General features: G+C 41.6%; 2 protein-coding genes and 1 pseudogene across 2 annotated transcripts; 1 reads left to right on the top strand and 2 right to left on the bottom strand.

The window, feature by feature from the left end:
* Nucleotides 1–8328: 8328 nt before the first annotated feature.
* LOC118481733 lies at nucleotides 8329–9787 on the bottom strand. Its single transcript, XM_035976952.1, has 2 exons — nucleotides 9778–9787; nucleotides 8329–9578 (listed from the first exon to the last, which is right to left on the bottom strand). The coding sequence occupies exons 1-2, from the start codon at nucleotides 9785–9787 to the stop codon at nucleotides 8329–8331; spliced, it is 1260 nt and encodes a 419-aa protein (XP_035832845.1).
* Nucleotides 9788–10239: 452 nt separating this feature from the next.
* LOC118481732 lies at nucleotides 10240–11082 on the bottom strand (annotated as a pseudogene).
* Nucleotides 11058–11377, top strand: LOC110874320. Its single transcript, XM_022123063.2, has one exon. The coding sequence runs from the start codon at nucleotides 11135–11137 to the stop codon at nucleotides 11351–11353; it is 219 nt and encodes a 72-aa protein (XP_021978755.1). The 5' UTR covers nucleotides 11058–11134; the 3' UTR covers nucleotides 11354–11377.
* The last annotated feature ends 648 nt before the right edge of the window (nucleotides 11378–12025 follow it).

Below are 12025 nucleotides of genomic sequence, written 5' to 3'. Positions count from 1 at the left end.
TGGCTGAACCTTCCCAGCTACCCTGACTGAACCTTCCCAGCCACCCTGACTGAACCTTCCCAGCCACCCTGACTGACTCCTTAGTTATGAAAAATCATTCATATTTCTAAAATAAGCATTTGTTTTGAAAAAAACCGGTATGTTTAGTATAAACCTTTCGTAAATCAGTTGAGTCCCTCGAAATCCATTCGTGATATGATTTAGAAATACGAGTTTTACGTTTGTTCCAAAACTTTGTATGTTTCTGAAAATCGTGCATGTCTTTCCACCCCGAAAACATTTACAAAAAAATTGTAAAACAGTAAAAAGTGGGGGTTATGAACTCGCCTGAATATTCCTGTGCAAGGCTAGCTATATACGACTTTGCGATGTCGTTTCCAAGACTTGACTTGCTAGCGTGCATTCTACAATATTCCTAACATGGAATATCTAATAAGTTTCTAAATAATGTGGTAACAAATCTACGTGTTACCGAGCTCTACCGAATCGTTGATCGAACGATTTGACGGTAATTTGTCAACTTAAAAGAAGCGAAGGAGTTATACTCGTTAGCTCGTTTTTGAGAGGTCGTATGCAACTAATATATAATAATTTGTATTATATATATCACATCTTGTGTATATTTGCCAAGAATATAAGTATATGCCGTTTAGGCGTTTTCAATAATGTAAAAAGTTATATTTATTCTGCGAAAGTATCATCGCGTTGTTTGAAGTTTGAAATAAATATAAAAGTTATATTTATAAACACTTCATCGAGTCGTTGTATGTTTAAAATAAATGTATACTATATTTATTTTTATGAAAGCGAATCCGTGTTGTTCGATATCCGAAATAAATATATAACACTATATTTATTTATAAAAGGATTTGTTTTGTTTGCTGTCGAAAATAAATACATAACTATATTTATTATTTTTTTATAACAGGATTCGTCGAATTTCCGAAGTTCAAAACAACTATGTTTGTTGTTGTAAATAGTTTTCGAATCGTTGTTTTTCGTTATATAATAAAACGCGTGTTGTTTTTACGGATTTTCTCGAAAAATGGGCAGAGTTTCCTCTGTTTTTGGACGTCCCCGACAACACAGGTTGTCGTTATTTATTAAAATTCAATCAACATATGTAATTTTGTAATATTGACGAAATATAAACTATCACTAAATTAAATTGGTTCGAGCTCGTTCACGTAATATTATGTAAAAATAACAAAACAACTTTTGCCGTTAAACCTTTACCATAGCTATCGCGTTAGAACGTGAACTGGGTTGACCGAGTTAACTCGGTTTGACCGAGTTGACTCGCTGTTGACTGAGCTTGACTGAGTTGACTCGGTTTGACCGAGTCAACCGAGTTGAATCACACTAAAGCAAGCCAAACCAAAACCCAAACTCCAATAGAAAGCTGCTCGTTCGACTGAGTTGACCGGCTCCAGGTCTGACCCGTTCCGACTGTGTGTTGACCGAGTCAACCGAGTTGACTCGGGTTGACTGAGTTGAGACCCGCTTAACCTGCTGTTGGACCAAAGCTTGAGCTGACACCCCCTAGTGGAACATGGCCGGTAAAATGTCACCGGAAACAAAGAAATAACGCCACCTCTCTTGTCATTAAGTTGAAACAAAATAAAATTCAAACAATAGAGATGTTGAGTGGGTTACCGTTAAGTTTCAGCGGAGAACACTCCACTGTCTTCGCCGGCGAACTTCACCGGAAAGATCGGTTTCTCCGGTTAACGTCTCATCTTCATCATCGCATCATCATGGAAAAACCGTCGGTCAGAAACATAGACCGTCGGATAATTGAACCGACCACCGGAAAAACAGAACCGACCGGCGGTCCGAGCTTTTGACCGCCGGTTCTTCATCTCTTCCGGTCTCTCTCTCTCTCTCCTCCGAGTAACGCCGCCGCACATCACCACCCGCCGGTGTCGGAGAAGACGACCGAGTTTCTCTCTCCTCTGCTCTCTCTCTCCTGACCCGAGCTCTCTCTGTTGTAGCTGCCGCACACCACCACCAGACGGTGGTGGTGGTTCGTTTCAGAATCAGAAAGGGGGTGGGGGTGTAGATCGGAGGGATAAAGAAGGTGAGGGGGGTTTACCGGTGCGGGTGTGGCTTGCCGGAAAGAACCACCGGAATAACCACCTCCACCGCCGCCAAAGCGGCTCTGCCTTGCCGCCGTCGTGCCCCGTCGCCGGCTCCGCCGGCCTTGCCGGCCGGAGTCCGGTCAGTTCTATGTCGGAGAGAGAGAGATGTGAGGTTGTGTGTTGTGTTGAGTTTTGTCTGTGTGTATATAGTTGTATATGTAGAGAAATGAAGTAGTGAAGGGGCTTTTGTGGTTGGCTGACTATTATCAAAAGAGGGGAGAGAGACAGACAAAGTCTGTGTTTGTTTTATTTGTGGGATGAGAACTAAAGAAGCCATAAGGCCTGTATATATAGAGTTTTTTTTTTTTTTTTTTTTTTTTGTGATCTTTAGAGATCTTTTGTGATCAAAATAAATCTTTTGTACAGATTTTTGTAAGATTTAGAGAGATTTACTATAGATCTGATGAGATTTTTAAGGACAAGATTAATATATGAGCAGGTTTAGGCTTGTGTGTTTTGGGCTTGGGCCCATGGCCCACAAGCCCATCTCCTGTGTAAGCGGTCCGTAATTCCTACGAGACCCGGTATCGCGACCCAAACTCCATAGGCATAAAAATTTTCGTGTAACGTCCATATTTGTCGGCGTTGTCAGTATTTCGTACGTTTTCAGCGTATCATCGTTAAATCTCCAATAGCATCTCCGCAGATCGTCACACGCGCACTGTAGAATCGGATACACGTTCCTAGGCACTCCAAAGGCCTAATTAAGTTAATTAGCATCGTAAACACTATTTAGTATCGCGTTATTCGCTAGTTAATTTCGTAATTAAGGGCGTAAATTACCGGTTGTCACAACTCATCCCTAAGTATCATTTCTTACATAAAACACCCATCACAATATAATTTTACAGTTTCACCACCAAGTTCATGCATTTGTCACATCTTTCAAAAGTAACACATAACCATGCTCAATTACAATACACTTTATTGAATCAAAACGTATACAGTTTCATAGCAAACTAATTGTGTAAGTAAACAACTAGACAAACATTGAACGTGCAATAAATGCGAAAGTGGAATCTTGGAAACTCGAGTTGTCACAGTACAATTCAATTTCAGTAGTCATATTTCATTTCAGTTGGAAAATGCAGTCAGATGTTTGGGGCAGTATAAGCGATCAAGGAGTAGTAACTCATATCACGGGAGGAAACTTTGCGCAGAGTTCTATTACTATTAATGGATGGCTCTGCAATTTCTTATGGGCACAGGCATCCTAGGTAATTCAGTCTTATGGTTGGTCATCAAGGACAGGAAAAGTCTTAAGGTTTTAACCCCCCAAGCCAATGGGATCGCCATGACCTGCCTTAACGGAGCTCCAATCAGTCGCTACTCGCGAGGGGTAGTACCGTCGATTGGTCTACTCACTACTTACTCAATAACCGCTCCTCAGACGGAGCCATACCTGTGTTACCAAAACTTGCTAGCCGACAAAGGTCGAACTTTCTTACTTCTTTATTGAAAGCGAAAGAGAAAACTGACTTACTGAACTTTTTTATTGAAAGGGTATAACTAACTGGCTGGCACCTTACGAAGTAGTATACTTCTTTTTTTAGTAGTAGGAGGCTTCACATACTCTTACTACTCGAGAGATAGGGTAGCAACCCCCCCCCATCCCGAAGTGACGAAGATGAAAAGTGCTTTTGCTAACTCTTTCTCGTCTTCAAAAAAGTATCAAAATGCAGTTATATAAGCTATCACTTTTGCAATGAAAGATCAGCTCATCGAAGGGAAAAGTGAGAGTATCAAAATGCAGTTATATGAGCATCGACTTGAGAATTTGCCTAGTGAGAAAGCCAGGAAAAGACCCAACAGGCATACAAACTCACTCTCCCGGGGTAGCAAAGGAAGGCAAGATTGATCATGTAAACCCAGCCGGGTAGAAAAGAACCACAGTGTCAAGCAGCCACTTCCAAATTTTCTCTCTTGTTTTCACTATATTGAGCTTTACATTGTCATGAATAATGGAATTGCGGTCTTTCCAAACATTCCGTAGGATAAATAAAGCAACAGAATTGCGTAAAAAAGAATACTAGGAGCAAAGAGTCTCAGTCCACCAAGACTCAAGACGCTGCTCGAGAGACTGAGCTTGGGATATTGAGATGTTAAGATGAGACGCGAAGAAGGACCAAAGGGATGCAACCAGCTACCTTGACCATCTTCCGAAGTTCTAAATAATCTACTGATCAAAGGTTGTAAGGGCGGGCTGCTCTACATTCAGCCACATCACAGTGACCCCCGAAGCGATCTTATTCTAGTTGCGGGACGAAATCCGACAGCCAATTGCTGGCTCTGAATAACCAGCCCAGCAAGAAGCTTTTTTTTTTTTGGGTAAAGGGTTACCCCGGTGATTTTATATATCAACAACCATGAAAAACAAGTAGTGTGGTGAAACCCACACTAGTTCAAACATGGGACATCCCCCATGAGAGTACACCAAAAAACCAAAAAATAACAGCCAAGAACTACTAAAATAAAGCCAACTAGACTATAATCTAGAACAAATAAACACAATGGGAATCAGCCGCCTTCATCATCATCCAACTTGTTGTAGATTTCCCAAGATTCCAATAGTCTTCGCACCCTGTTACACTCCTTGAACTTGACTCCAATTAGTTTATAACAAACGGTTTGCAAAATTAAAGTGGCCAAAGCATCTGGAGGTCTTGTCTGGTTCCTGAATAGTCTAGCATTCCGCTCCTGCCACACGAAATAAACAGCAGCAGCAACTATGAGCCTGCTAATAAAGTTAATCGCTGATTTAGAATTAGCCCTAGCCCCCAACCAGTCAATAATAGCGTTCCATGCTGGACCCACCGAGCTCATCCCTCCTTTTCACGAATCTTGATCCAAACTTGAGTAGCATAATTGCAGTCAAAGAACAGATGGTCGTGAGAATCAACATTTGCATAGCACAAGAGACAGCACATCATATTCATATTCTTCCTTCTCGAGAAATCCCATTGAATAATCTTGTCTTGCGTCAAAAGTTTACGACGAATGACAAGCCACATAAAAAAAGCATGCTTGGGAATACATTGAGAGAACCAAATAAATTTAACCCAATCCACCTCCTCTGCTCGACGCCTAGTCGATTGCCAAACCTGAGATGAAGAATGCTCAACTAAATCATTACCATCTTTCCACATAAGCCGATCAGGAGTATAAGGCACCAAATTAGTACTATCCAGTTGTATTAAGACTGGATATGTGTCCCTCCACGCCACTGGCCACCTCCAAGCCCCATTGACATGAACCTCCTGAACCGAATTGTTAAGAGAAAACCCTGCATTTGATATAGTTCTAGGAGTCAGAATATTACCCAGCGGCCCCAATTGACTCCAGATATCATACCAGGCTGATGTACTTCTACCATTACCGAGTTTAGACCAAACATACTGACGAATATAAGGCCTCAGTTGTAAAATTTTCCGCCAACTCCAACAACTATTCGCTACCAACTTACAATTCCAAAAGCTATTACCTTTGAGCCGGTACGAATGAATCCAGGCCACCCAGAGAGAATCACGTTTTACTAAAATACTCCAGATATGGGAAGTTATGAGAGCTTTATTAACATCTCCAATCCTGCGAATACCTAGCCCCCTTCATACTTAGGAACACAGATAGCATTCCAAGACACTTTAGCTTTACCCTTATGGAATAGACCATCAGACGACCAAAGAAAGTTTCGCATTCTAGCTTCCAGCTCAAGAGTGATACGAACAGGAAGGATAAACACAGAAGACCAGTAGATATGCATAGAGGAGAGGACATAATTAATAAGCTGTAACCTGCCCGCAAAAGAAAGAAGCTTATTCTTCCAGTTAGAGATTCAGAGATTCGCTGGTCCAATCTTTCAACAAGAACATTACAATCTTTGTACACAAGACCAGAAGATATAAGGGGGACCCCCAAATACTTTACCGGTAACGAACCTTCGACAAACGGCATGAAGCTCAAAATATGGTTTTTGACATGATCAGGCACATTGCAAAAAACCCCGTGCTTTTTTGAATACTAGGCACTAAACCAGACATGTTCGTAAAATTTGAAAGAGAGTTCATGATGCACTAAACCGAATTAATGTCCCCTCTAGCAAACAAGAACAAGTCATTTGCAAAACACAAATTAATGATACGCTGCTTCTCACATTTATTGTGAAACTTGAAAGAATTATCAATTCTAGTGGCCCATTGAAGAATGCACGTCAAGATCTCCATAACAAGCGTGAACAGATAAGGAGAAAGAGGATCACCCTACCGAAGACCACGCTTACCCTTAAAATAACCATAGACATTCCCATTAACACATAACGAGTAAGTTGTTGTCGAGACACACATCATGATCCATTCCACCATCTTTGATTTGAAACCAAACCCAATCAAAACATTTTTCAGGAAACACCAATCAACCGTATCATAGGCTTTCTGAATGTCCACTTTAAAAGAACACCGAGGGGGGCCTGAATTTCGATGGTAATTCTACATTAATTCTTGAGTAAGAAGGATGTTGTCTGTAATTTTCCTACCTGGAACAAATGGAGACTGATTTATACTAACAACTTGGTGAAGCACATCCTTTATTCTGTCCACAATAATCTTACTCACACATTTGAACAGGACATTACAACATGCTATAGGCTGAAAATCTGTAACTGTGAGCGGAGAGAGCTTCTTCGGAACAAGAACAATAAGAGTATGGTTAAGTTGGCCAAGTAATTTACCGGTGTTAAAAAAATCAATGACTGCCAACGAGACATCATTCCCAACAATCAGTCAGGCAACTTTAAAAAACGCAGCAGTGAAGCCATCCGGACCTGGGGCCTTGTCATTACCAATAGAAAACATAGCTTTCTTTACTTGTTCTAACGTAACCGGTCGAATCATGTGGTCAGCATCAGTGGGGTTCACACATTTAGTAAATAAATCAGGAGTAGGATGCATAGATAGCTCATCTTGACACCCCAGAAAGACTTCATAATGTTTAACAAACGCATGCTGAACCGAATCACCTTCATACACCTCTCCATTCACATCCGAAACCACTTGAATTCTGCTTCGATGGTTCCTACTCTTCACGGCAGCATGAAAAAAAGGCAGTGTTTGATTCTCCTGCTCTCAACCACCCCATCTTAGACTTTTGCTTCAAGAATCTTTCCTCATCAAGAGAAGCAACCTGCAATTCAGAGTATAGTTTTGTCTCTAGGGTACGAAGATCGAAGTTCATCGGATCCTTGTCAATTTTTGCCTGAATAGCATCTAAACTATCCCTTAGCTCAGCCACCTTTTTATGAAGATTGCCCTGATTAAACAGTAAGGCACGCAAAGGACTCTTTAAACACTTGAGTTTTTTCACAACCCGAAACTGGTGAACCCCATTTACATTCATCTCCCAACCATCCTTAACAATTTTCAGGAATTCAGGTTTGTGGACCAAAAAATTCACAAATTTAAAAGGCTGACATTTATTTGGGGCAGCTTTATTAATAGTGAGGACACATGGCGAATGATCCGACATCCTGTAAGGGTAAAACACAGCCATAGCATTAGGGAAATCAGTAATAAACGATGTATTACCCATAATGCGATCAATTTTCTTGAGAAGACCCACACCCCTCTTCGGCTTTTGAGTCCATGTGAAATGGAAACCCGACTGATTAATATCCATAACTTCAATCTCTGACACACATGCTTGGAAATCACACATACTAGTAGAAATAGAAGACGCACCCATAGATTTATCCTCTAGATACAATGCAGAGTTGAAATCACCCATAATAATACAAGGTTTGTCACCAACCATCTGTTTATGCATAGACAAATGGGACCACAAATCTCACCGGGTTATGTAGTAGTTAGCTGCGTATACTACCGAGCAAAAAAACCACTTTTTATCCTCTTTGAGAAATAACTGAAGATGCATCACTTGAGGAGTTTGAGCCAAAACCATTATATCAAAAATATCCGGGTTCCAACCTATAATTATACGCGTACCTTTATCACATATACCTCCATTCGAAGTCCAATCCCATCGACAGAAAACTGAGCTACAAACCTTACTAAGGTTACCCACATCAACATGCGACTCAAGAACTGCACAAAAGCTTAGATTACGTTCCTTAAGAATCTTCCGAACCTCTTTCTGTTTTAGAGGGCGGTTCAACCCCCTAATATTCCAGAAAGCTAGACTAACCATTGGAAACCCCTTGAGAAGGAGTGCTTGCCCCTTGTTTTTTATGTGGGTTACGAGTACCTTCCACCATAAATTCATCCGTTTCATTGTAACCTTCAAGAACTTCTTCATCATCCGACACTTGTTGTTCACCACCTCTACCTTTACTAGATTCCCCAGCTTCCAAGTTATCAACACTATTTAGCACAGAAAATGGGTTTTGAGTGAATACGGAGTTAGACGGACCCGATTTATTATTAGTTTCCTTCGGTTTTGGGCCCACCGGCCTATATTCAAACTTCATTTTTTGCTTGTTAACTGGAAAGCCAGCCTTCCGAGCCGCTTTCTTAGCTTGAACACCCATATACCCTTCATCATCAACAACCAGCCTTTTGTCATATTGTTTTCCAGAATCAAACGGTTTATTTTGCTTATCCCCATTGTTTTGTTTAACCATCTTTCTTGGTTGCTTTGGACAATGATCATCAGCATGGCCAAACACACAACAGCACCTATGAGGGTTCCATTCATATTCTACATACATGGTCTCCTTAACATACCCTTCACCTTGGAGGTCCGAAACAGCCATTGTTATCTCCTCTTTAAGCTTTTTGTCAGCCGACACTTCGATCAAGGCCCTAGCATAACTGCTTCGACCCCAGGAATCCAGGCACATCGAAGTGGTATAGGAGTCAAGCAACTTTGGTTCACCAATTGCTGTGGCAATCAAACTAAGGCCATCCTCTGTATAAGCAGCTAGAGGAACATCATGAATTTTAACCCATAATTGGACTTTCTTTACCTCCGATTTAACCAGCTTTGTACTCGGTGTCCATTCACAGAAAAACATAGGTTGAGATCTAATAATCCATGGACCCTCCTTGAGAACGGACATCATACCCGACCGATCAGCAAACTTGAAAAAGAAAAACCCGTTAGCGTTCATCATGGATTTTTGCAGCCCATACTTTTTCCAGTTATTCTTCACAAAGTAATCAACCACCGGATAAGCGATCCGATCTCCCAAGAAATACCTATACAACGTGATGGCAAGTTTGTCCGTAACAACACGAACAGAATCTTTCGGTAAAACCACATCACAGTCCTCACGCCGATCAGAACTAGCGAGAGATCTAAAATTAATCTTCCGATTATTAGCATTTATAACCGATTCAGCATATGATACAGGTTTGATCACATCATCCCCCTTGTTTTGACTCAGAACATCATCAGATTTTTGCTCATGCTGAATAGATCCCTCCGAAACTGGAATGATAATTTTTGTTAACTCATCAATTACATTAAACTTACCCTGCTCGTGATTAGTAGAAGGAAAAACCCCCCGCTACGGCACTAGGGTTTTGCCCTCAATGTCAACAACTCTCGAAGCTAAACCCTGAATCGAAGCAGATGAGAATGGCGGCTTATAACGACCAGCATGCACATCACCCCCCCGATTTCTTACGTTCATCCATGCTCAAAAATTCACCTCTCTCAAATGACAATTCAGTAGCAAACCATGCAAGAAAACTCGAACCAGAAAACCGAAAACAAGAAGATGAAAACCCTAATCTAGCAAAACCCTAATCCAAGAATCATCACGAAATCAAATAGCGAATCCGATCAATCAAGGTTACTGCCTTACCAGTAGGACCGAAAGACCCAAGACTCTATTCAATCAGATCTGATTTTCAGACTAAAGTCGGCGAACAAGAACAAGAAAAATCCTAGAGTAATCGATTAGGAGATGCTAACTAGTTCGTTACAGTTGCTTGATAAATCAAACCCTGATCACAGACTGTTATACATCAAGATCACAAAAAAATCAAGGATTCAAAGAGAAACAAAATCGCCTGCTAGAGAGAGAGCATTAGGGTTTACAAGTTAGAAAACTCCTATGTCCCCAGCAAGAAGCTCAATTATTCTATTACATAACGGGGCGGGGTTGCGCGCAAGCCGAGTGACGTAGGTGCACAAGAGTACTTCGCGCCACAACCATCTCTTTTTTATAGGTTCTATGGACCGATGCCTGCTGCTTCATCTGGGAGAAAATAATCATAGATATGCCAGTCATTAGAAGGAAGAACCACCATAAAAAGATTCCTCGTGTATCATCTGTAGCAAAATTATGCATGGGAGCTAGCAATCCGGACCGTATTGAAAAGGTTCCTGAGACATAGCATGGAAAAGTCACAATATTCATAAACGAGGTCCAAGAATGAAGAAGGGGTAGAATTACTGAATGAATACGAGCTGTAGCTAATACCCGAGGCATAAAAGAAGCATTTTCCACGGGATCCCGAAACGACCAGCCACCCCGACCTAATTCATGATGAGCCCACCAACTTCCTAGCAAAATGCCTATGGTTAAAAACCACCGACATGTCAAGATCAAAATTCGAATTGGTTACTGGTCCTGGTCAGAGACCACTGTGTTCGCGCCTGCGATCCAACAAAAAAGCGAAGTAGTGGTCTCTTTCTTTCCATTACGAACGACACGCTTCGTCTGCTCCCTCCCCGTGTCCACTGGCGCTCCTGTCCAGAGCGAAGAGAAGGCGAAACGTCGCCGAAGCAACATACGCAGGCTTCTATTGCTACGTAACAATAGAGAAGGATAGCCTTTTGCGCCCACATGTTTGAATTTGAGGGTAAAGAGGTTGCTTCTTATACGGGATCCGACGCATCCAGCAGAGCGAAAGAGCCTTCCATTCTTTTCGGCGTCATTCTTCCGCATTGGCAGCGAGTGGAGTGCCACAATCCCATTCATCATTTTTGATCTACATAAGCCAAAGCCCATAGCACTGGCGACGTCTCCGGCATAAATGCAAGGAGGATGTATAGCTGATACAGGATCTTGTGGAACAGGATTTGATTCTGCAAGCGGATCGGTACGAACGAAGAAATTTCGAACAAAAGGGTCGGAACTCGCCGATAGGAAAGCAGAGAAAAACAAAGCAATGCCAAGAGCTCCGTCAATCCGCTGTTCATCGATAGACGAAGCTCTCTCTTTATCATCTCGCGCCAGATGCAACAAAGGATGAGTCCTTTTTCCTTCTCGCGAACCACGGAAGCGCCTAGCACCCAGAGGAGCAAAGCTTATTTGGGAAAACGGCGCATAAAAAAGGGCTGGCCCGTCAAAAGTCCGGTGCCTTCGCGATCGAAGTTCAGAATCAACAAGGGTTCGTAGAACCAAGGGAGTGTACAACTGGGTCGTAGCCCCAGTTTTTTGTTCGTAACTAGGGAGAGATAGAATGGAGTTCTTCACGAAGTTCGAGACAAAGGAATAAAAAAGACTTTCTCTATGGCCTCCTCGTTTTGAGACATTATGGCTTTGGGGTCGACCCCGGTAACAAAGAAGGAATCCATAAAAACTTAGGATCCGACACCATGATAAAATACTACCCTCATGATTAGACCATGTCCCTGAGATTTGATAAAAGAAAGGTGCACTTGCGGTTAATTTGTTGTCATTGGATAAGTTATTAGGAATATGACGGAACGGAAGACCAAGGAAAGAAACAAGAATGCACCAAAATGCAGGTGCTGCACCAAACACTGGTGGTTCTTTCTTGTTGTAAGTGAATGCAATGAAAAGACCCGGAAATAACGAATAATGAAACAATTCATATATTGACTTGCTCATTTCAAAATTGATGCTTTGTTATTCCCATCATCCTGTGGTTTCAGGATGATCCACAAGAAAGGTGGCAGGA

This window comes from Helianthus annuus, chromosome 9, assembly GCF_002127325.2.
Source record: "Helianthus annuus cultivar XRQ/B chromosome 9, HanXRQr2.0-SUNRISE, whole genome shotgun sequence".
Taxonomy (NCBI): Eukaryota; Viridiplantae; Streptophyta; class Magnoliopsida; order Asterales; family Asteraceae; genus Helianthus; species Helianthus annuus.
This window is presented reverse-complemented; position numbering and strand designations above follow the sequence as displayed.